A 25,460-nucleotide genomic window follows, 5' to 3' on the forward strand; every position below is an offset into this window, starting at 1 on the left:
CTCACCACATGCACTGGGAGTTGCTGGTGATGCCACAGGTGGAAGGAATGTCACTGCTGTCACCACATGCTCAGTCCCCTAGGCAGATGAAGGTAGTTTTGCTGCAGTTTGACACCTCTATTCAAGATTGTGCCCAGATTGTGAAAAACAGCAGACTTGCTATGAATCTTACAAAGTCAATTTAGAGCTTGTTAGGTCTCCAAGATACTCTTCTAAACTAGAAGCATAGGTAACTTGGAATTAGATGCCTGGTAACTTAGTCCAATAGGGAGCTATTGGTATGGTTTTAGAAAACTGTTTCAAAGTTATAACCATTATCTCAGATTCAAGTTTGCTGTTAATACCTCCTCTACATGGCTGGAAACATTACAGTGGTGCAAATGAGAATCCAGTCCATCATTCTTAATGTACCCTACACTGGACATAAAATCCATTTTCCTACCTTTGCATCAGCCCCGGATGCATGGAAACTGCTGGCACCCACAGTAGGGTGAGATGCAGTAATACCAGATGAAGAGCTAATTCTGTAGTGCCAAGCCATTAGGAACCCAGACATAAAGAGACATAAACCAGCACTATGTACTCTCAGTCTGACGAGAGACTGAAAATGAAAACAGTCAATACCAAGGCTATTAAAAGACTGTTTTCAGGTTAGAGTCCTTGTCTAGTATGCAATCCCACTCTAAAGGCCTGACTCTACTGGAATCAAGAAAAAACAGGCCTTTGGGGAGATCTGATAAGAAAGGAAATAAGACAATACTTTTTAATTAGTTGATAGATGCTGGTTAGGACTATGATACTATTTCAAGGGCTTGTGGCATTCAGATTTCTAATCTAGTAAGTTTATTGTGTGTGGCAGAGGCAGAGTACCTTATGGAGAAGCTTGTCTGGAGCAGAAGCTCTGAAAATGATTCCAGAAACTGACAGTGCACACACAGCAGAGAGATTTCCATAAACTACTGTGTCCCTCTTTGGTGAGATCCCACAGCCGATCACTGGGGAGTGAGAAAGTCGAGAGCTTTCTTCCCAAGCAGGTGACATCACAAGGTTAGTTATCTGAGATGGGGTTAGTTCGTCAGTCAAGAACTACATCAAAACCAAGGAAAACAAAGTCCTTGTACTCGTTGTACAATTATTCCTTTGATTAGCATAAAAATGTTGTTCTTGTTAACCAATATGTCTTCAACCAAGGTGTTAGCATTGTATGCTTTCACTTGTAGTAGAAATAATTAGATTGTGTATACATAGACAATGGCTACACAACACACAATAGATTGTACAGTCACAGACAAAGTATGCTGTTATTGTCATATATTGCTGCACTTTACCATGACGAATATTAAATGCAGGTCAAGCCTTCAAGCCTGTAAGCACACAGTCCAAAGTACTGCGTACACAGGCATAAGAAACATTTTTTCTCTGCATTTTGAATATAAAATTAAGACTAATTTGTTTTCCCTCTTCCTGTTTTGTTAGTGTGGCAGCACTTCCAGGAAATCATGCCATACTTTTTCTATACTATCTTCAATATCCATTTATTGTGTCTGCCCTCCTGCACATGCTTCTCCTGCAGTATTATATCATGTACATGATTTCCTGGTTTTTCTGGTTTTCACTTCTCTGTGTTAGATTTGGCTCATTTGAGTAGGAATTTTTTTCACATATATCTTTGAATTCTTGCCTTGCTTTCCTTTTGTGCTATGGGAGAGAACTCAACAGTTTGTTCTCCTGAAAGAGAATGCAAGTGGTATGTGTTCAAGTACCCTGCTTCTATTTTCCACCTTTCTACAGAGGCCGGACACCTAAGAACTCTGCACATCCCACCAAACTTGCTGGTTTGCACTGGGACTTAATCACCACTGGAAACCCCACGTGTTGCTCTGCCTTTACCAACAGCTTTTGCTGGAAACTCCCCATACACAAATGGTCCAACAAAGATGAGAGAGAATCAAATTAAAATAAGAAGGTATGCATCTGTTTCCTAGCAAGGCACAGCACTTGACAGGAGTTAAAGACACACAGTTACTAGCATTAATTCCTCTTGGCAACTTACTAGTAGCTGTTAGGCATGTTGTGACCTTGTACTTGAGTCATAATACAGATGGCAAATAGTAACACCTCAATGGGCAGGTGTCAAAAGCCCCCAGAATCACTTTAACTTAAATATTTTGGAATCCTGAATTAGTCATGCAGGAGAACAGTCTCAAGCAAGCCTCATTAGTTGCTTGCACAACTGCAATGCACCTGGTTCACTGCAAATGACTGAGAAAGGAGAAAGGAAGATGAGAACTGGAACAGAAGTTGCTGCAGACTGGAACTGCCTTGTGCAGGGAGAAGGGAGGTTGAAGTTCATAGACTACCAGCCTAGCTTGCTCCTGTTGCCATCATTTCTTCAGTTCTGCATTCAAGATCAAAAAAACAAATTTGTGAAACAAAAATAAAGCTCTGTTAGTGATTGCATTAATTCAGTTACAGCTGCAGAACTGATACTGCAGTAGACCATCTGTTGGGATCTCTTTCTCAGGCAACAAAACCTATTCATCTTTGAGCTGTTCCAAGTCACTGTCACACATTTAATATGTGATCCAAGAAATAACTGTGTGTGTATTAACTCTGCTGCTGGTATTAATTAAATTCATGTCTAAGAATTCAACCTTTTCCACTGATCAGTACCACAAGACTTGTAATACATTTCTTGATAGCAGACACAACTGGTATTGAAGGTACATTTTACATGCCAATTTTCAGCTTGCTGTGTCCTAAAGCGTTTGTGTATCCACTGGAGTGATATGGCTGGGGACTGCAGAAGTTCCTGTTGAACTTGGAGTGTTGTCAAGCAGTGTTAGCATGGAATGAAAAGAGACTATTTGTAACCATGTAAGTACTACTACTCTTTCATCCCACCAGGAATTTTTCTCTTTCTCTACTTCCTCTCTATGACATATCCAAGTTGGATGAATCTTGGAAAACCGGGCATATTTGTTAAAAAGATACCAAATCAAATACTTAGACCTCTACTCAACCTTTATAATACTGGCCTGCTTCACATGCCAGTAGAGTTGAACTAATTATGAGGCTATATCGATGCTGTAATAATAATAAAGATAAGACTACATGCATTTCAGCACAACCTGTAGCAGTCTACTGGGAAACTCAGGATGATATCAGGCAGCTGCACTTTCATGGCTATTATTTTAGTTACTCAAGGTCTGCTATAGCTGCAATGCATACAGGTCCTTAGAATAATCTCCACAAAATGCACAGCTTGGGGATATTGATATGGTTCTACTTTTCAAGAAAAGCCAGGTCATGTACAAATCAAAACAAGCTGAGAGTTATTGTGGCAGCTAGACCTATGGAAACAGAAAAGACATATACATTTGCTAACTTCTACCCAAAGACTATTAGTCTGGTCCCAGTAATATAAGAAGTGAAATACAGTTTTGTTCTAGTTACCTTTCTAATTCTAACATTTGGCCTTTCTCTGCTCTGGACAACAGTAAGGAGCAGAAACACTTTCCAAAGTGAAAACTAAAGTTCTTAGCACAATGCCATTCTATTGGCTAGGACTTTAAGAACTGTAAATCTTGCCAAGTTTTGTCATTCTTCACATTTCTTCATACCTTAGAAGGGTTAAATGTGTGCTGCTTTCCAGAGATGGCAAGTCACAGATAGCCATTCCTCCTCATTCAGGCTATGCTCTCTGATAGCACGCAACGTTTTATCAGGAGCCCCAGTGAGTTCAACAAAGGCCTGCTTCCTACCCACTGCTAGATCCAAGAATGAATATGGAGAGATATGCACTGACCATGTAATGTTTCCAGGTGCATTATGAACTATAAGCTCATAAATGCATCTCTGCACGTTTATGGACTGAACTTGGACAAGCAGAGTCACTTGAAAACAGATACATTGATTGCTGCTCAGATTTCAGAGTGGCGTCATCACAGTGACAAAACTATCACACAATCCTAAATTGCTAATCTGCACACTGAGTATGTAGTTGCCCCAGAACATCTGTCACACAATGTCTTTATATACTCAGCTTTTGCAGTTCAGGAATTTTGTTAGTGTTGCCTTCTATTATCGTCCCTTGCATTTCACTCAGATTGTAAGTTGTCGTTGTATTCTTAACTCTGCCCGCTGAGGTCCAACAGATATTTCCACTTGTTAAATGCCAAGCACAAAATGACATTCCTGACCTGCATCTGGCATTCGCTGCCCTTCCAGTTATTCCCATTGTTGAGTGTTATGTGGATTATTTCCCATTTGGTAAGGTACTGTTAGGTTTGGATGAACAGAAAAGGGATGCCTATGATGTAGCACTCCCTGTCTATTCACAGCAAGATCTCTTCTTACATGCATCTGACATATTTGGGATAGCAACTTTTCACATTCATCGTGGGTCAAGTTCTACCTCTCAGACACTGGCCAAATACCCAGGCTTGTCACATTGATTTTAAGAGAAGGATAAAATCCTGCCAAAGGGAGCACAACTGCCAGGAAAGAAAATGTTCACTGATAGATGCATACAGGTACAAACCCGGCTAATTACAATTTTAACCTCCGCTCCAAAACTTGAAAGCTTTTAAAGCTTTCCTCACCACTTTGAACAGAGACAATTCTTACACCTAGAGAGCCAGAAACATTGGTTCATCCTTCTGGATACTACACAATTCCAACTGTTTACTCACACTTTAATGGCAAGACAGAATTAGACATGATTCATGTTCACTATTATGTTCTGTTACCACCACATTGAATAACCTCATCAGAAGAGCCCAAACGCCAACATGTTGCTGCTTTGAGCCAGCTGACCTGATGTTAAGCTTCTCTTTAGTACAATTCGAAGACTAAGGACAGCAAAGGAAAGTTACTAGATCCCAATAAAAGAATGGAATGAAGATAGGTCAGATCCAGTCCTACCAGCTGAAACACTTTACCAGCCTTGCTTCCCCATGCCACCATTCCTCACAACTACAGTAAACATCCAGTTTTTGCAAAAGAAAAGCAACCAGTCAAGCCAGCTCACTTTAAATTGCACCAAGGTCCTCCAACAAAATGCAGCCAGTGGTATGCTTACCAAGAGGTGCCATAATTTTGTTTAAAACAACAAGGAGGAATTGAGGAGGTATTCAAGTAACTAACATATCTGCTCTTTGAGGTAAACAGTTCTACAATAAGGGTGGATTCCAGCACAGAAGGAGAAAAAGAAAAAAAAAAAACACGACAATGCAACTTGTGTTTGAAGACCTCAGGAATAACTCAGGGAAAAGGTTTGTAACTATAAAGACAAAAAAAAAATTGTTTTCCAATAAAACCCTCCATTTTTCAGCTTCCTGAAAAAACTGCAATAATTACATTGTAATTCTTAGAGCAAGTTTCCATGACAAGAAATGGAAAATCTGAGAAAAGCTGACAGTGAGATAAAAGTAAAATAGTTACTTGTCTCTAGAGAGGAAAACTGGATCTGGATGATCTAAGCAATGGAGAAAGTCAAAGATGCAGAGCATTATACACTTGAATGAACTAACAAGTGCCAGGATACTTTGTGAGTACAGCCCAAAGAACCCAGACACAAATGCCAGTAAAAATACTGTGTGATGAGGCCCTCAAGCTAAACATCCCAAACAACAGAAATTTGTTAGGAAAAAAAAAAAAAGCTGAAGATCTGGCAAATCCATAACCTAAAATGAGCCAAGTTTAGAAGATTTGTTGAATTTTTGCCAAACACTGCTATTGAATGTTTTAGATCCCTTCGAGAGTTCAAGGCATAAGAAAAAGAAATTCAAGTACATTATTCCCTGAAGAATAGTTTTAAAATATTTTTACAGTAACTGGACAAGTCTTACACAGTGTGTGTATAAGACAATGTCTATATTTTGGCTTGCATTTGCCTATGCACTAACATAGTGCCATGGACCTGCAAGTTCCAGTTTGCACATACCCACTGCCTGCTGTGACCATTACTTCTGCTTGTGTTGACCGCACCAGGTCTATCTTGCAAGAGAATCACACAAAAATCTCTTTCCAATCAGCTTTCCAAAGGAGGAAAGATGAAGATGAGAAAATGCTGACCCAAAAGTTGCAGTTCAAGCAAGAAATTGAAATGTTTCAAGCTAGGAAGAAGTCATTGCATCCCAGTCTTAATGTTCTTGTGTATGCTTGGCATTAGTAATTTGACTGAAAGCCAGCTTTATTGTCTCTGATTTTGCAGTAAATCAGGGCAGGACACAAACCATTCTTATGAGTCATTCAAGGTTAGCTACCTTAATGGGCTCTCTTTGGTTCTCCATAAACTGTTTCTTTCCTACAAAGTATGATATAGTCTAAAAAAGATTCTCAGAAAACACACATGCTTGCAGAAAATACCAAATCAGAAGACCTGGTTTGCTCAGGCTCTCAGCTATATACCAAACCACAATGGAAACAGCACTCCCTCTGACTTACAAGATATGTCATTCCTTATGCCCTTTCAGTCCTTGCTGTTTAATCACTGAGCTTCAAATCACATGTACTAAAGCTCAGGTGAGTCACCAACAACAAGAAAAACAAGATTAAGCTTGTCATATCCCATCTGCCCCATGCACACAAAACCAGTTGCACAGCTCTAGGACAGTGAAACCCATAGACTGTCGTGGAAAGAAGCCAAGTTCCTTTTTGCCATATTCTCCATTTGCCATCTTTTCTTTAATGCAAATCTTATGTTAACAGTATTTCCTCACTTTTTTCTTACCTATGCTATGTGCTGTTTGTTAGGAAAATCTCACCCCAACAATCTTTTCTACAAATTGAAGTTCACTAGAGTTTATGCTTCTGCAGACAGTGTTGATACATCAGGAAAGCAGCATGCTGCTTCATGTCTTGACAATACTATGCCAACTTTTTAAGTATTATTTTATTAAAGTTGTACTTAAAAGTTCTTCTACCAACCATAGTGCTGAACTACTGTACAGTAAAAAATAAAGTCTTTCATATGACTGACCTCACTCACTGAGGATTAAATGAATTCTAGATACATCCATTTCAGCTGAAAAACTGATTCTGGTTGCAAATTGACCAAGGTCATACACATAGAAAAACAGCAGTGTTACCTAACTGTCATTAAATTAACTACCTTCCAATCATATAATGCTCGGATACCTTCCTCAACTAAACAAATCCATTTTAGCTGTGGACAACTTTTTCCTCGTTCTAAATCTGCTAACTTGTTTGGAAACTTCAAGCAACTACATCTCCACTTAGAGGTATCTCTGTATGTAGCTGTCTGTATTACACATTTCTATACCACAGCATAGCTTTTTCTAAGCTTTTTATTTTCCTAACTGTAGTTCAAACCACAGAGAAGACTGATTTGCCTCTATTTAAACTCTGTGCTAGCCTTATCTCAAGTAAGAGAACTTGTGCTTCTACTTCCAGGGATCCCAGGTTTTGTAATTAATATCCACTTGAACACAACCAGTAAGAAAATGCGGATTGAAAAACAATATAACGTCCTCCATGACCTCTTCTGTATCACATGAGCCTATGTGGTACATCTCATCCTTGTCAGCAGCTATTTCCTGAAGCCCATGCCTCCTGTTTCCAGCAAATCAATGAAGGGGATATCACGCTTTTTTATCTTTTATGGTTTCAGCAAACAAAATGTGGCATGCTTCCACTGATAATAAGCATTACCCCAGGAAAATTTGCTTACCTAGAGAGCCCTAAATATAAATGAGGGCATAGTTTCTACATAAATCCTAATTTTGGTAAACCATAAATATCCAGGGTAGGTTTGAGTTAATATCTAATGTCTTTTTGTGAGGAGAGGAATCTGTAGAGACTAAAAGTACCAGCCAAAATTTTCAAACACAAATACTAAGTACAGGCTTTTAAATCTATACCAAGAGGCTGAACATTTCAGCTGTCACTTCACAGTTTGTCTGTAGTACCCTATTTTCAAACAGGGGCCAGAACTCATAAAATGTTTAGAATTTAAACATGATGTGCAGCTCTTATCAGAAACACTGCATTCTTTGGATATCAGAAGTATCAAACATTCCCTTTGAGCTCAAGGGATTCTCAATGCTGTTTGCAAGACCTGAATTTGCTTTTAAGTCAGTCACCTTTCTGAACCGGTAAAGGAAGTGAGCTGCACCTGTTCAGCTGTTGTGAACACTGTGGTCCACATCTTCCCAAACAGTTGCTATACTTTTCCAATAGGCTCCCATGTTAAAAGCAAACAGAGAAGACTTCATTATATGAAAAACATCACATTTTCAAGACTGTCCATAAGCAGACAACTCACTTTCAGCTGGAAGCCTTTTATAACTGGTTTCACATACACACAAGCTTGTTTTACTACTTAATTTTCTAGGGAGCAAGCAGAAACATTTAATATCCAGGATGTCTGAAGAATGGTATTCTCTCAGACAGGAACTCCATGAAACCAGTTTTACCATTCTGTCTTTTCAAAGGCAAGCATGTACAGGGTGTTGTCTGATGTTTGTCTTAGAAGAATACAAGGAAGGGGATAGATTTATGTATCTGTAGCATGAAATTCCAGGGATTGGAATGGCAGAATATTTCACACATATTAAACTGCCAGAGAAAATTGCATGCTGTTTAAATTTCACTCAAATTAAGAGACTGCATTTTAATCACTTTACATAGGTAGCTGCTAGAAAAGGCCATAAGCTGCAAACAAGCCACAGATAGCAGTGACTTGCAAACTTTCCTCTTAACGTTACTTGGAATTAAGCAGTTAGGTTTATTTTTCATTTTTAAATGTGTTCTAAATTGGGCTTCTCCTCAACTTACATCTCCCCTCAAGACTGCCACACAGAACCACACAAGCACACAGAGCAATTTCCCTTACATAATGAGGCAATTTTAGTTACAGAGGAAATGTGCAACAGCATGATGTGTGAACTGCTCCATGTACCAGCTTGGGAAGGAAGGGAACCTCCCAGAAAGGAATTTCACCGGCCAGATGCTTTCACAGTCTTACTTGCATCACCACTTTTATTGCTTTTTTTTTTTTTAAAGTTCACTTATTTTAAATTAGAAGAACAATATATTAATATGTTCTTGTAAATCACTTTTATAGCTAGGAAGCCTGGCTCAAGTTTATATGAAATGCTTTTGGCAGCAGATAGACAAAAGCCAGATTAGGGGAAGCAGAAAAGATGCACATATGGGAACTGAGGTAGTTTAAGACTTTGGGAAGAATGCAGATGTAATAAATAAGAAACAGAGAAGATGCAAGATGGTAGACTCTATAATAAGCTTTTGAGTAGGGGAACTGTGCAAAATGACTGAGCAGACACAAGCCGTATTGCAGCTATTCCACCTCCCTCCCACCTCTACCCCCAAGGTCCTAACCACTGAAGAGTAATGTTCTCTTGTGATCTTTCTCATGTCAGTTGATCCTTTATTACAACATGTAGAGTAGAACAGTTTCAATGGGAAGGCACAAGAACATTCCTACCAGCTGTTCAACACATGGTTGAGCTATGAGGGGTGAGAGTATTCTTCCAAAGAGTGAGAAAAAGGGGTTTTAGCACTCACAGGAAGGAAATAAATGAAAGGCCAGCATCTGTGTCCTGACTGAGTATTCTAACTACTGAACTACTGCAGAAAGGTGAAAGCAACATCAGTTGCCTTTCACTGTATCCAGAGCCCACACCCATAAATATATTGACCAGATAAAGAACCTCAGGTGAGACGAACAGAGGAAATCACTTGTTTTCAAGTTCCACTATATACTGAAGAACTGGGGAACTTACTGAGTTCTCCCAGCTGTACAGTAACTGAGCAGAATTTCTAAGGAAAGGGTTCAGGGGTTGAAATAAGGACAGGGAGATCACTCACCACTTGTCACATGTCCCCCTTTTCCTTTGAGGAGGAGGAGTGAGTGAGCAGCTGTGGTACAGTTTAGCAGCCCTGCAGGTTAAGACCATCACAAGACTGTGTTGAAATAGATGTGTGTTTTTTTTTCTGCACATTTTCTTGCAATGCTGAAAAATTCCCCCCCATAAAGGAAGCTGGATTTTGTTTTAACCTGGTAGAACAGAGTTTGTTAGTTCCAGTCCCTGTAGATAAAAGGGTCTCTCTGATTATACCATGAATGAGAAAGCATGTTCCCAGCTCAAATACATAAAGGGACTCTGCACCTGGATGTGGAGCTGTCTCGTCTCAGAAGTACTCTCTTCTGCTTCTCCAGCAGTCCTTATTACAACACTTCCATGACACTCCTATGCAGAGATGTTAGGAAGGAAGAAGAAAAAAGTCAATTGGAATTTCAGCTTTAGGAAGCAAGGAGCTATCAGTACAGTTGCTTTTCAATTCACCTGCCCACCAAAAAAAAAAAAAAAACAGAAAAAGAAAAACTTTCTCAAGTCAAGTAAAAAATTACACATATGAAATAGGGTTAAAGGAAGATCACTCTGGTTGCAAGATCAAGCTTTCGAACATTAAGAATTACCAGAATTAAGATTACCCATGTGACCCTAAAGCAGTTCTCTTAAGTATTACAGTACAGTCTTTAATTATGTAACTTAAAGTGTTTTCCAGAAGTTCCAAGCTGCATTCAACACAGGAACGGATAAATCTCACTTAGTATTCAGGCACTTAGCTTTATCATCATTGTTCAGTGTACAAAGTAGATGGAAGAACTATGTTAGGCACCAAAACGTCTCCATAGCCTTGTGTGTTATGGAAAACTGAAGGCATGCTGGCAGGAAAGAGAAGCACAGACCTTGCTCCCATGCCAGCAGCCAGCCATTGCATAAATTGTGGCTTCTTTAGGGCACCACTAAGGGTTTCCAGAAAGACAGAGGTTTCTGCTGTTTATAGATCTGGTGACTGAGAGGAACTCACTTCCGTACTAGTGCAGGCATTCTCCTGCATGCCTTAGAGCATGCAGTCCTTCTCTTATTTTATCCCCCTACTCTTTTCATATCCCATCTGTCCTCAGCCTGTAGTCACAAGTGAAGGACCAAGGGTATGTAAATGTGAAGTTCCCAGTCAAACCCTGAAAAGACGGTAACAAGTGGCAGAATGCCTTTAGCCCCAAGAGAACATCCCCCATTCAGTTTGATGCAGTCTTAATTAAAACTTTGGAAATAACTATAAGCATTCAGCTTTGACATTAGTGGCATCTCTGGAGGGAGAGAAAGAGATAATAAGTAATGTTTTGCTATTTATTGTGGGAGATATACAGCAGGTGGCTTCATCTGGCTGAAGAAGAAAGTCTGAATGTCTGGTCTATCACGAAAAATGACTTCTGTGCGCATCTGATGAGGTTGAAAGTCATAGATTTGTGTTCTCATCCCCCAGGCTTGTATTGTGGAGATGTCTCACTTGGTTTGCTTATGCAATATGGCTGTTTACAACATTAAACAGGAAAGCATTAAATTAAAATTTCAATTGCAAGCATCACCAAGCTCCAGCTCCCCTGAAGTCCCATTTATTTCCACAGGAAGCATTACTGTTAGTGCCTTAGAGACCTCACTGACTTTGGCTGAATTCAGCCTCAACACAAGTTAGAGGAGCGAATCTCTCTCCCCAGAGCAACTAACAGTATACATAAGAGAAAGTGAAAGAAACTATGAAAGAGAGAAAAGACAAAAAGCAACAAACACAACTAGACTGAGGTTAGTCACTATGGGATGGTTGGAGCTGCTACTTCTCTCTGTTTAAAAACACTGAACTCTTATCTCTGTCTTAGGTGATTATCTGAAACTTGTAATAAAACACATCAGAACAGGGAGTATGAGATACACTAGCGCAGATGGATCCCACGTCTGGGAACTGATTTCCTACTACACCTTCTTTTACCATGAGGAAAGCCAGGATAAGTACTTAGCGCAAGTATTTTTTCTTCATTCCCTATATTCATGTACTACTACAGTAGGGAGCAGATGTCACTTATTTTTACTTGTGATCCTACACTAGTTTTCACCATAAGCTCTATGTCTAGACACCGAAGTGGCTCCATACCATTCACAAAGGCAGGAGATGCAGTGCTGACCATTCTGTAAATAGTTGCTACCTTCCTCTGCTCATCCCACCTTAGGCTACAAAAAATGTGCGAGATCTGCAAAGAATGGAACTCAGGGATACACTCATTGAAAATTCATATTTCTGATGCATTAGTGGATTTTTAAAGCTTAGTCTTTTGATAACTCAGGAATATCATTAACTAATTGGACTGTGTAAGCATGAGGATGGATCTTGTGGGGAACTGGGAAGGAACACTGCCCTCACTTTATTGTGGGAAGCATTCCATAAGCCATTGGAGATGTCTAAAGGGGCTTGCATCTGGTTAGGGAGGATATTAAAACCAGAAGAATTGGCATCAAATTATGTGCTGTCTCATCTTGAGCCAGGCCAGGCCATCACACTCCTTTTGCCAGCTGCCCTCTGGTGGAAGGAGGTTCTGCAGAACAGCCAAACAGGAAACTCTCGTGCTGTGCAGAGGCCAGGTGAAGGCCACAGGTGGATTCCACATTTCTGCCTTACTTCACTGGAAAGCCAGGCTTTGGTTACAGATGCGCCACTTGTGAGTAAGCCAGGAGGGACTGAACTAGAAGGAACTGACCCTGAGCAGGTACCCCCAGCCCAGAGGCAGGAGAGCTTTGCCAGGCTGAGGTTGAGTGGTAGAGGACAGCCCTGTAGCATAGCACCTCTGTATGTGGTCGCCCGGTTTCTGAAAAGTGGGTAGACAGCACTCGCTGCATTTGTGTCCACGTCTTCTAAAACTCTGAGCAGAAGCAATGCTTGCAAAGCTTTAAAGCAAGGTCTCCATGTTAATCAGAAAGGGGCACTCTAGTTGTAATTACTGAACTGTAAGAGCTTTGATTTCTTCTTACTGCCTTCTCTTTTGAGTCTGGCTGTATGCTGGTACTATTTCATCTTCAGAGAGACGAATTTTTAGCTGTCCTGTAGTGTTTGTAGTACTTACTGTATTAACCCATCTTGCCAGCAGACGGATATCTGGATGATATTCCATCTCAGAAGCATGTGAACATCATCAGATAATTTGAAAATATTTTTGTAATTGAGGTAGTCAAATAGAGTGCCCTTAAAGCTAAATGAGCAGCTTTGATCCTGATCCTGAAGCATTGTCCAGGAGTTGCAGTTCCCTAGATGTCACACTTCTAACCCCTCTTTGTATAAGAAATACAAGATAATAAATGTTTTCATAACTTGGTATCGTAAGATATTTCAGTCCAAACTGTACAACCTCAACTTGTTTCCCTGAGGAACCTACGCAAAAAATATTGACTCACATAAAGAAAATGAAGGACAACATAAGTATTTAGGGACCTGAGTATTAGACGATATAATAATGATCACACAGACCTAAATAACTATGCTGAATACAGTGTCTGTGTTTTTTTTTTTCCCATGTCAGGACTGAGTTCATAGAATTCCTAAGTGTAACAATTTAATTTTTTTAAATATCCAAGAATTAAAACCTGGAAATATTCCAAGGCAAAAAGTAGCCAGTAACGTAGTCTAGACATGGTGGGAAATGCAGTTATAATACTTAATTTTCAACCGAATACAGTTCTTCTGTTGAAGCATATTTGGAAGTGTGAGAAAAGTTCAGTATGATTTAAAATGTGCCTACTGAGAATAACTCTGAACTACAACTGACAAAAAGGAAAACAGTGAGAAAAACTAAATACTTCACTAGGGCAGAGTAAGTCAGAGGCTTACAAAAGAGCCAGAGAACCTGGGGAAAGAGGACATCTTTTATTACACAGGTAATAAAAAGTGCAAAAGAGAAAGCTGAATCATTATTAGATGGAAACTGATGAAATTAACAACTGTGAAATGGCAGAGACTGAAGGCCTTGTTTCAACAAGAAGTAATCATGATTATGAAGATAAAACAGTCTTCTGAGTAGCTATTTATAAAGAACTGATATAGAAATTGGAAGAAACTTGGCCACCAATTTGTCGGCTTAATTTCATTTATCCCTGGGTGTGAGAAGACAAAAAGATAATTTCAATGTAGTCACAAACATTTTTGAAAAGACATGGGAAAGTCCAGACAACTAAGAGAGCCTATACTATATTGAATACATATGCCTGACATTCATCTTAAGTAGAGTAATTGAGTAAATAAGGAGAAAGGAAATGTCTAAAGCATAGAACCACAAGCAAAGCATGCTTACAAAGAACACAATTTATTAGGCAAGGACAATGAGGATATTCACACGATTGAAAAATTAACATATGAAAAGGAAAGGCATTTGTAGTGTAAGTATTTCTATTGTACTTAATATATGACTTCTTGAAACCTACCATTACCAATCAAAGTTGGATCTGATGCACAAATATGTGAGATCAAAACACAATAAAATAAGGTTTGTGATACAGACTAAATTTTAAAGAGATATCTTGAAAAGACTTCACTTGCATCAAAATCTCCTCTGTATATTCCATCCTTTAAATTATGATTATAGGATAAGACTCCAATTGATTAAAAAAAAATAACAAAACACAGAGAATAAGTTTTAATATATTTTATGCCACTCGTGAATTCAGTTAAATGGTTGAACACTAATTATCATCCTAGGGACTTAGGTTACCATTCACTGTTAACTTGGAAAATACATGACATTTTCAAATGTAGACAGGCTTTGGGTGAAAGAATGCCACTATATTAGTCAAAATTCTGTATATTCTTCTAGTGAAGATACGGGGATGACTTGTCTAGTTATATTGCAAACATCAGCTGTAAATACAGCTGAGTCTGCCTAGCTGGAAATTCTGTGACATGGAGGTCATGGAAGAATCTACTTGCGCACTACCACATCAACTAGCATGTGGGTCTGCAAGGAGAATTCTGCTGGGGGACAGCAGAGCAGGCAGGAGGTAACTTAGGGCTGGGGAACTGAGGTTTCTCCTATTGAACTGGTAGAAACTGGAACCCAAAGAGACTATGAACTATCTTCAGGAAGACTGTCTTCTGGTAATGCATTTGCAGCATCTATATGGCAGAGATACTTAACAGGTCATTTCATCATGCAAACTCTTTTGTTATCCTGGCTCTGATACATGGCTCTGTTTTTTAACAATTTCTTTCCCCTAATCGTCACACTGTATCTTGAAAGTACATATCTTTCTTTCCATGTCTTCCATTTTATCACTATCTTGGAACTCCTTTCCTGCTTTCTAGACTGTGCTTGAGGGCTGGAACACAGTTGAAACTGATATTCTGTGTTATGAACCTTGCGATTCATGCTAATTTCAGTAGTCACATTTAACTGGTGAATTAAATATTCCCGTTAGTCTCATGTGTGGAAAAAATGACACTATCTATACCTGTTGTTTATTGAGGTGCTATCTCCAGGTATAGCTTGCAAGAGAAAAAACATTTTTTTCCTTTAGTGATAGAGAGGTTTCCATGCTAGTTATGTGAGTTTGTAAGTTCATATACCAACTTGACAATAACAGAGTTCTCACTTCTTTCACAGGATCCCTCACAACTGTATATTGATTACCAGCCTAGGTTTTTGATCAGGATCTGCCAGCAAAGGTGAGGTCTTCTTGGCAGAGCTTTTCCAGTTGCAGAGCAAGGAGCTGGGGGTTGGGATGGGGGACAAACAGCTGCCAAGTATGACAAAAAATAGTTTTCTGAGGTGCTGAAAGTCTCAGAACTTCATGTTTCCAAGGGAACACCATGACACTGAGAATGATTAGAGAGCTACTGTTATTTCAATTACAAATCAGACTCTGGCTACTGCCTAAATAGCACTGGTAAGCCAGCAAAACAAAACTGTTCATATAAAGTGCTTGGAGCTCTTCAAGGATGAAGAAAAAACAATGAGTCTGAATAAGACTGGATGTCTTCAAAGACCTGAAACTACAGAGTTGAAGATTAGCTGCCATTTTGTGCAAATTTCAGTGAGTCTTAATGCTGGGCTTACAGAGAAAGGCTTCTGAGAAAACCCTCCAGTAGAACAACAAATTTGTTCCAAAAATTACTCATGAGAGGAAAATCATTTTTGCAGAAAAGTCCTACAAGCAACAATGGAAGTCAGCAGGGAACAAAGGCCTCTCTCATGTATTTATAACAAGAGATATTTCTTCTGCTTTTATTGTCCCTAAATCAAAATCTGCTTTGACCAGATAGTGCATTTGACATTTCCACATGGGATAAGAATTATTTTTCAATTTTATTTCTAAAACTTTAGAATTAAGCAGGCTTTAACTTTAGATCAAGCCTCTTACCTAAAAATACCTTATTCTAGTCTGACTTGATGTGAAAGATGTTCTTTAACTGCATAGCAAAATCCATTGAGAAGAGAAAAATTACATAAGAATTTTTTTTTAAAAGGTACTAGATAACATATAAACACAGGAAGTTCAGCAAAGATTTCATGGAGTCTACATTACTACAAGTATGCAAATCCCAATTTGATGTTATTATGTGGTTTTGCCACATATTTTTGAGTGAAAACTTATCTTACAAAGGGGGTACAACTAAATAATTAAACTAGTTTTGAAAGTCACTCATCTAAACTATGTTTGACGGGCAAAATTACATTTAATGATATTCTAAATGTTAGAAAGATCTAGGATATTTAAATACATACATATTGCACCCCTAGGCACCTTAGAAGAGTTGCCAAAAAAAGAAAAAAAAAATGGAAGAAGGGGGCAGCAGAAAATACTCTGGGCAAGCATTACACACGCATCTACCTATATTTAGGTGCCAATCAGTTTCCCAGCAGAAAACCTGACTTCCCCTATATGGGATGTATGGTGCCACACTAGGAGGCATACCAAAGAAGACCCGAGGTGTCTATACAATGCTTTGCAGGTGGGTGGAAAACTCCTGCACACCACCATCAGCACAGCTGTGCTGCCCTGGTCACTCGGCGCGGTGCTGTGCCCAGCCCTAGGAACCAGCTGCCCTGCGAAGGCACCCTCTGAGGCTGTAGCAACAATCCTAGCATCATTAAGGTTGGAGAAGACCTCCAAGATCGTCTAGTCCAACCATCAGATCTTACAGCGTGCCCAGCACAGGAGGCTCACTGCACTCGCAGCCTCCAGGCAGCCCACAGATACAGCCTCGCTGCGCTCCACGCAACCCAGAAGGAGGCACACGCCTACTGCGAGGATTACTATAAATCGTGAGCTCACACAGCTTTCTTCACGTGGTGTGGGAATGAATGTAAATTAGCCCTTTCATTCCAAATGTTTCCATACTGACCTCTGTTTCCCCACTGACACAGAGGAAGGTTTGGCTAAATTCAGAAGATCCTGTCTATGCCAGCAACCAACTACAGATAAACAGCGAGACGATCATTCCCATGGGGTCTCCATCCATCACCTCTCAACTTAATGGTAACACAGCGCAGCAAAAACATATAAATCTGATGCTGATGCCTCTGCTAAATAGTCACAGCAATGAGCACTGATTCATGTGCAGACTCTCCCACGTGAGAGCATGTGTCAGGACTCCATAATTAGGCTTTTTTATGAACGCTTGCTCCTCTCAGACACTGCCTCTTCCCATATATTAAGCATGAATAACCAAAGAACACGGCTGGAAATTTAGACTTTCTGGCTCATGTGCAACTGCACTGACTTACATTTTTAGTATGCATCGATTCCTCTGGGTCACTACAGTCCGTTACAGCCCCTCACCGGGGTCCAGCAGTGCTTTTCAGCTGACCTCAGGTGGTTCTGATGGGCCTTCACTGCACCGTGTATCTCCTCTGTGGCCTGATTTGGGGTAATCACGATTCTGACTGCACGTTTAAGAAGGATAGTGTGGCAGACAGTTGGATAGTTGCCAAGAGCATCGAATTTGTGAAGCAATGAGCAAAACAAATCCACATACACATTCATAGGAGTGGATTGTTTAACTGGTGCAATGTAACTGTGGCTTTGGAGCTTCAGTAAGAGAGATTTATTACTGAGACAAAAGAATATGTTTAATATTACAGACTGGTCTGCAACACTATTTCTTCATGATCTAAGTTGTATTTAAATATTTTTTCATGTAGAATGGACTTCTAGTAAATTACTGCGATCAAACAAACGAACAAACACCTTTGGTAACTTATCTTTAGATCTCTTGAGATTTAAAACAAACATGGAAGTTTATTAGGGAAGAAGTAAATCCTACACTTGCCTGCCATGTCTTCTACCTGACTGGAGGTGGAATGAGGATGTTCACACTTGGTTTTGCCAAGAGCTTTACAACTACTTTATGATTGAATGGCTTATACTTAATGGCTTTTATTATTTCAATTCTTTTGTTGGTGTTATATGGAAATGTTTCAAGCAAGCTGTCCCCAGTCATTGACACAACACTTTTTAAGTCTACATGAATAATTTTAACATATCAACATATAGTAAGCAAAATTCCTGCTATGTAAAGTGTTTAGACCACAAATTCAGCAAGAATACTGAGAAAGGAAAGCAGATTTTTCAACAAAATTGTGGCAGAACCAAAGGGTAGGACTCAGTTTCCCTTCAGTCCTTTGGAGCACTACAAATCCTGGCTTGATATCTGAGCAATAAAATGGATTCAAGTCCCACACTCACAGCATCACCACAATGAGCCCTTCATTAGCCAGCACTTCCCGGCAGACTATTAAAGGGGACACAGGTTTACCAAACAGCTAATCCTTGATAATGAAAGGTTTCCAACAAAGCTCTCTTTCCAGGGAGTCTGGGCACTTTCACATTAGCAAGAAGTGAATAGACAAAGTGGTTCAGGAAACCTGCCAAACAGTAGCTCATGCACTGAAAACAAAGACCTGCAGTCTTCAGGGAGCTAAAGAAAAAAAACAGCGGTGTTTTGAGTTGTTTCTTGTCATCATAGTTACCTTCTTCTCCACTTTCTTTCATATTATTTCATGAATAGTCTTTGAACTATAAAGTGTATACACACTTTTCGCTCAGATTTCACTTGTACATATAAATCAGTTTCTGCGCTGCCTTTCCTCTTTCCGAATGTGAGACAGAGGTTTCCTCTCTTTGCTCTGGGCCTCTTCTGGACACATGCCACTTTTCTTACTATCAGTCCCTAAGCAACAGTAACACCATTGACTGGTACCCATTCATTTCCTCAGTGTTTTGTTTTTCTTTGGTATTTAACAGGCTGACAATTGGATCTTTTCCTTTTGGGGCCTATTTTAAGAAGGCTTTATTTAATCAGATGCAATTAAACATTTAAGATCCAAGATAAGTATTTTTCCTTTAGATTTGTAAAGGAAATCAATGCACGTTCTTTGGATTTAGGTAAAGAATGTCAGGATTAACATCAAAACATAACAAATAAGGCTTATGGAAACATCTTTCTTTTTGACAGAAGGACATGGTGAAACAAATTCAGGGTGGCTGAAAAAACAATTCACAAGGAAGGGAGGAGCTGTGGGGTGGACAGGCTTGCATACATGAACACAAGGTGTATGTAACCCCCAGTGCACAACAGAGCTCTGGGAGGGACTGTGTCACCCTTATTGCCCTTCCCTCTGACTTGAAAAGGAAGCAGGAGGAAAGCACAGCATTTGTATATATTGTTTCTGCTCATAAAAGAGAGCAACACACTCCAGCATGCACAAAGCAGTTCTGTCCCTTCCTGCCTTGTCCATCCACCCCTTCATTTGTTCACTCTGCTGGAAGATGACGGTGCTGTGGACTTCACTGGGAGAATCTGACTGTTTTGTGTCTATGACAGGGCAGAGAGAGGGAGCTTGTAAGAGGAAGACAACTGGTATAATGCAGCACTGAAAGCCCTTGAGACAGAGCAAGGCTGACACCTGATGGTTCAAGTCTGAGGACGATTATGCTACTGCGCACGTTGCTTTGTAGGCAGAAAACTGAGTGTCCTCCGGCAAGCTCCGAAAGGAGCTTTTATGTGGACACCCCTTCAGGTCTGGTTGACCAGGACATCTGCAGAATCAGCCCGATCCCCGAGCCAGCTCACGAAGCCGCTGGCCCTGCAGCAGAACAGGAGGAAGGTTTGCTCTGCACCGAGCCGGCTGGCTCCCGGCGGCCGCCAGGGGGCAAGCTGCCTCCAGCCCCGCGGATCCTCTTCCAACTGCGGCCTGCTTCCCAGTTCCTTCTAACACAGCTTATAGCAAATGCACCTTTGCACTGACCTGGGGTAAGGGAGAGGCAGTAACAAGCTGGTGCTGGCTAGGAAGAACTGAAAGATGAGCCAGACATGAAGACCCTCTCCAAACTAGGCTCCTCGAGTGACCCTATTTCAATCCACGCAGTCCATTAGCTGGGGGACAAAATGAGTTTCAAACCTCATTTTAAATATTTCTAAACTAAGTTACCAAGACTTGCAGGTAAAGGGTAACAATAAGATCTGCTCGAAGCCTTATGTACTGAAGGTCTGTGACCTCTCTGCGAGGCCCAAGAAGTTTTTGTGATGAGCCACAACCCACAGCACGGTGGTGCTGGTGGTGACGTGAGGCTTTGCCAGGGAATCACCTCTGGAAGCTGGAAGATCCAGCTTGGGGGTGATGATCACTCATAACAGTCTGCTTTTGTGGTAGTCTGCAGACCTCTGGGCTGAATCTGACCTATCACTTTGCTGAATATTGACCAGCATCTGAAGTTGAACATTTGCTGTGTCAGGGTCCCCTCCTCCAATGTTCCATAGAACCATGGAATCATTTAGGCTGGAAAAGAGCTTCAAGATCATCAAGTGCATCCATCACGTCCAACATGCCACATCCACACATCCCTTAAATACCTGTAGGGATGAAGATTCCTCCTCTTCCCTAGGCAGCCCATTACAATGCTTGAGACATCTTGCTCGCATCCTATCACAGGGAGTTGTAGAGAGCAGTAAGGTCTCTCCTCGGCCTCTTCTCCCACTAAACAGCCCCAGTTCCCTCAGCCGCTCCTCAGAAGTCTTGTTTTGTAGTCCCTTCACCAGCTTCACTGCTGTTCTCTATACACGCTCAAGCAATTTGTTATTCTTCTTGTAGCAAGGTGCCCAAAACTTAACACAATAATTCAGGGTGTGGTCTGTCCAGTTTTCCTACATCTGACTGAATCACATGAATTTAATCCCCCAGAACATTCCTACTGTGCTCTATTGTTGCCCTCTCTCCCATAAATCTGAAACAAGATGGTTATGCTGTGAAATTGCTCCCCAGCCACTGTCGCAAAACATTACTCTCAAAGCAAAATTCAGCGCAAGAACAGAGACTCCTTCTGTCAATCAATTTACTACATATTAAAATTATTTAATTTCCAGACCTGAAAAGTAAAACAAGCAAAAAGTAGCTTTGGTTTACTTGCTGAGAGGTCATAATCAGCCTCAAATAACTTGTCACAATAAACAAACTGAACCAAAGAAATTAGATCATTTTCTCTTTTGGACTAAACAAATAGATAATCCTCCACTGAACAAATCTTGCATTTGGCAGGCTAGCACAGAGCATTCTTTAGTTTTGACAGATATTGTAGATAATGGTCTCTTTTTTGTTCAGCTGCACTATCCAAACGTTGAAAGAATCTTTACATATTATATTCTGTTACTGAAAGATAAAAGGTAAACTGTAACTGAGGTTTTGCATCAGTGCAGGATCTCTGTCCTCTGCTAAACAACAGCTTGTTCTCCACAAGACAGAACTGATGAAGCCTGCTTTCCTACAGATTTTTGTCCCCTAATACACCCTCTATTCACCACATTAGCTATGTTCCCCTCTATACTCCTTACACATTGGCCTGTCAATACATAAATGCTTAACCACTATGGTTAAGGATAACAAAAAATGTTTTTATAAATCTATTAAGGGTAAGAGGAGGGCCAAGGAGAATCTCCATCCTTTACTGGACACAGGGGGGAACATGACTACAGAGGATAAAGGAGAAGGCTGAGGTTCTTAATGCCTTCTTTGCATCTGTCTTTACTAGCCAGAGCACTTATCCTCGGAGTACTCAGCCACCCAACCTGGAAGTCTGGGATGAGGAGCAGAAGAAACACCCCCCACAGTTCAGGTGGAAACAGTTAAGAGACCTGCTGCTCCACCTGTCCATGGGGCCAGATGGGATCCACCCGAGGGTGCCGAGGGAGTTGGCAGATTGCTGGCCCGCTTTCCATCATCTATCAGTGGTCTTGGTCATCCAGAGAGGTCCCAGATGACTGCAGACTTGCTAACATGACATCCATCTATAAGAAGGGTCGTAAGGAGGACCCGGGGAACTACAGGCCTGTCAGCCTGACCTCGGTGCCAGGAGAGGTGATGGAACAGGCCACCTTGAATGCAACCACACAATGTATGCGGGACCACCGGGGGATCAGGCCCAGTCAGCATGGGTTCATGAAAGACAAGTCCTGCCCGACTGACCTCATCTCCTTCTAAGGCTGGGTGACCCACCTGGTGGATGAGGGAAAGCCTGTTGACACAGTCTACCTAGACTTCAGCAAGGCTTTTGACGCGGTCCCCCACAGTATTCTCCTGGAGAAGCTGGCAGCCCATGGCTTGGACAGGTACCCTCTGTGCTGGGTAAAAATGGGCTGGATGGCTGCATGGTGATGATTAAGCCTGGTTTACTGATATATCTCATGCTGTACACAACACCAGAAGTGTTTACTGGGCTGTAGATCCATTTGGAAAGCAACAAGATTCCCTATTCTCTTTACAGCATAGACACTAAAAATTGCACAGATGGTAGCTGCAGCAGTCTTAATACCAACATGCAAATGTCATTTGAAAACTTCCAAGGTTTCACCTCAGTCTTTCCTTTCACTCTTTTCCTTTATGTTAGAAATTAACACAAGTTATCAGAAAGCTAATGATAGAGCAAGAATCTGATAAGTTTATTCATTGCACGGGACAGATTCAGCTGGCATGTACTAACAAACCAGTCACCACTGTACTCTTCCTACATCAGCCTTTGAAGTGCCAGGATGCAAGCAAGTTCTAACTGCAGACAAATTAATCCAGATTTTATCTTTCCTTTCAGAGTTTGCACTGACAGCAAACAGAACAACCAGCATTACGCTTCATCTATGCAGGGGAAAATGCTTGGCACATTTTCAGCATGGAAAGCAAGAGACAATTCTAGCACGTTCATAATCCTAATTCAGGTAACAAACACCCAAGACAGATTACTTGGCAGGTATTTTACTGATATTTAATCAGAGAGCAAAACAACACTAGAAAATACTACTTGATGCAGGGTAAGAGCTCACCTCTATCTAACAGAAATCTACTTTTTTTTGTAATGTGAAATGCTGACTTTAGCACAAATAGCTCACGGAGCCCTCTGCCTGGGAACAAGCACAAAGCAGCTGGATTACTGAAAATACTTTCTGGCCAAGTATTTCACAGAGAAGTACACAGAGGTGTCTGAACTTGCATACCTGCCACTAAAGTCTTCATGGCTTCCCACACAATTCTGGATGCTGGAGTTTTATTACTTCCAGACAGTGGTACATTAAGTGTTCACAAAGTCCCCTAATAAAATGGGGTCCACATGTGTTCAGTGATTATTGCTGTCTCCAGTGTGAACAGACTCACAGGTTCAGACCAAATTAGTCTGAAAAGTGTGTAGACTGTTAGCCACACTGACATATGGAGTAGCTCTGAGAATCCACATAGCCCAAAATATAGGCTATTAGTTCACATCTATGTTCCTTAAGGGAAATATTTTCAAAAATGCAAGAATAACATTCTCAACAAAAGCCTTCTTGATCTTTCAAGACTTTATTCTGCAGTCATGAATCCCAAAAGACATTTCATTTGCCACACTGAAAATACAAGAACTTATACTCTGCACCTGCCATTTGTGGAAGTCAGTCCTATAGTTATTTTTACTGCACGACCAAACTGACGTAAAAAAAAACTTCACACAGTTTGCACAATTTCTGCAACTCTCCTTCCATGTTTGCTGCCAAGACAGGAGTACATAATCTTTCTCCACTAAAAACGTGCTCAAAACAAATGCAGACTTCTCATATTCAATAAAACACACGCACAGGACATTTTTCTGTCTCGCATGTACACCAAATCATGTTTTTTTATATTGATTTTTATTGTAATTTCATGTAGGTTTTTTTCATTTCTTTTAATATAAATCCTGGTAATAGTTTAGTTTGGCCTGAAGGAGTATATCTAAACTGTACTGGAACAAGCTTAGCCAGGAATTTAGACTAGATAGGTTTACCCAGTATTAGTCGAGATAAAGCTAGCCAAGTGAACTGCCAGTACTGACAGGTAGTTCAGGTCTCTCTGTAAGACAAATATATCTTAAAATTCAAAGTCCCTCCTGATAATGAGGTCTAATGAATCTGATTATGTCTGATACAAATTCCATCAGCAGATTATAAACATAATCAATGGTGCTGAAGACTTTATTGCATTCATTGAACATTAGGAGAGTCTATAGCTGAAACTGTGTGGATTTGCATTGTTCTACAAAATTGCAGTATATTTAACACATTATTCATAAGATCTTTATTTTCTGATACTTTAAATGTCATTTTGCAGCTAGAAGGCATAATATGCACAATAAAAAATTGATGGAAAAATGTGAGTCTACTCTGGTTGAATGTCACTTGCCAAACACGTAAGATGGCTTCAGGGAATTTCCTATCTCTTTGGAGGTTTTTCATATAGTGTTTCATGAAGAGCTTACTGCTCTTTAACCCACTGGCTGTCACTGCATCCCTGAAAGCTCTTTGTATCCCTAACAACTTACTACCTCCCCAAAGCACTGGTGGTATGAACACTAAGAGAAGGAGATACAGAAGACAGATGTTTGTGTTGCTTAGATAGATTTGCTAGTGAATAGTGTGAGCTGTTTGGTTCAAGCATGCTAACTTATCTGCTGCAATCACTACATATATTCAGTTCTGTATTTCCCTCTAGGACTTTTCATTGACATGATTACTACAGGCTAATGTCAGTATATATGGGACAGGAAGAGTTCTGCCTAATAGAGGAATGGGAACAGTATGCTCTCTGTTAAGATTTCCTTTGTAATGTTCTCCAGCCAAGGCAGAGTATCAGTCCTTCACCTCATCCTTCGAATACATCTTAGGTGAGTAAAAGAAAGGTGAAAGCCAAATTGGATGTACAAGTAAGCTCAGAATGATATCTGTTCTGAGCTTATTACGAAACCGTATCTCAGGGATCCTTTCCCTTGAGTAGCAACACAGCCTCTTTGCAAAAAATTTACCAAAACATTAACAAATGCCAGTGGGCTGACAACTGAAACAGGAAAGAGAACACTTCCTGACAAACAGGATGGCATAGGGAGCCACTCTTCTCCCATGCCAGGGACAACTCCCTCTCTGACAGCTGAGTTCTCTCTCCATTGTCCACTGTCACTGTAACTCCTGATTTATGCTTCACCAAACTTTCTCTGTCAGTCAGGTCCATTGTGTCCCATGTCTCCATCAGGAAGACAGGGAGTTGACGGGAAGCCCCCCTGGCTAAACAAAACCCAGTTAATGCCAGCTTGCCATTT

General features: G+C 40.5%; 1 protein-coding gene and 1 long non-coding RNA gene across 3 annotated transcripts in view; one reads left to right on the top strand and one right to left on the bottom strand.

Annotated features, from left to right (window-relative positions):
- LOC106039165 (uncharacterized) overlaps positions 1 to 25,460 on the bottom strand; it is a 213,753-nt gene that overhangs the window by 172,733 nt on the left and 15,560 nt on the right. Inside the window, 1 exon segment of the mRNA XM_013186073.3 lies at positions 10,158 to 10,238. Within this exon segment, the coding sequence (XP_013041527.3) occupies positions 10,158 to 10,238 (81 nt within the window).
- LOC106039176 (uncharacterized) lies at positions 806 to 23,113 on the top strand. 2 transcript variants are annotated; one of them, XR_007168455.2, is made up of 5 exons: positions 806 to 1,047; positions 1,792 to 1,966; positions 2,749 to 2,877; positions 15,476 to 15,537; positions 22,953 to 23,113. It is a non-coding gene; the product is annotated as an uncharacterized lncRNA (long non-coding RNA). The 2 variants fall into 2 exon arrangements; XR_001209084.3 differs by lacking the exons at positions 15,476 to 15,537; positions 22,953 to 23,113 and adding an exon at positions 11,714 to 11,897.

Source organism: Anser cygnoides, chromosome 9 (assembly GCF_040182565.1).
Source record: "Anser cygnoides isolate HZ-2024a breed goose chromosome 9, Taihu_goose_T2T_genome, whole genome shotgun sequence".
Taxonomy (NCBI): domain Eukaryota; kingdom Metazoa; phylum Chordata; class Aves; order Anseriformes; family Anatidae; genus Anser; species Anser cygnoides.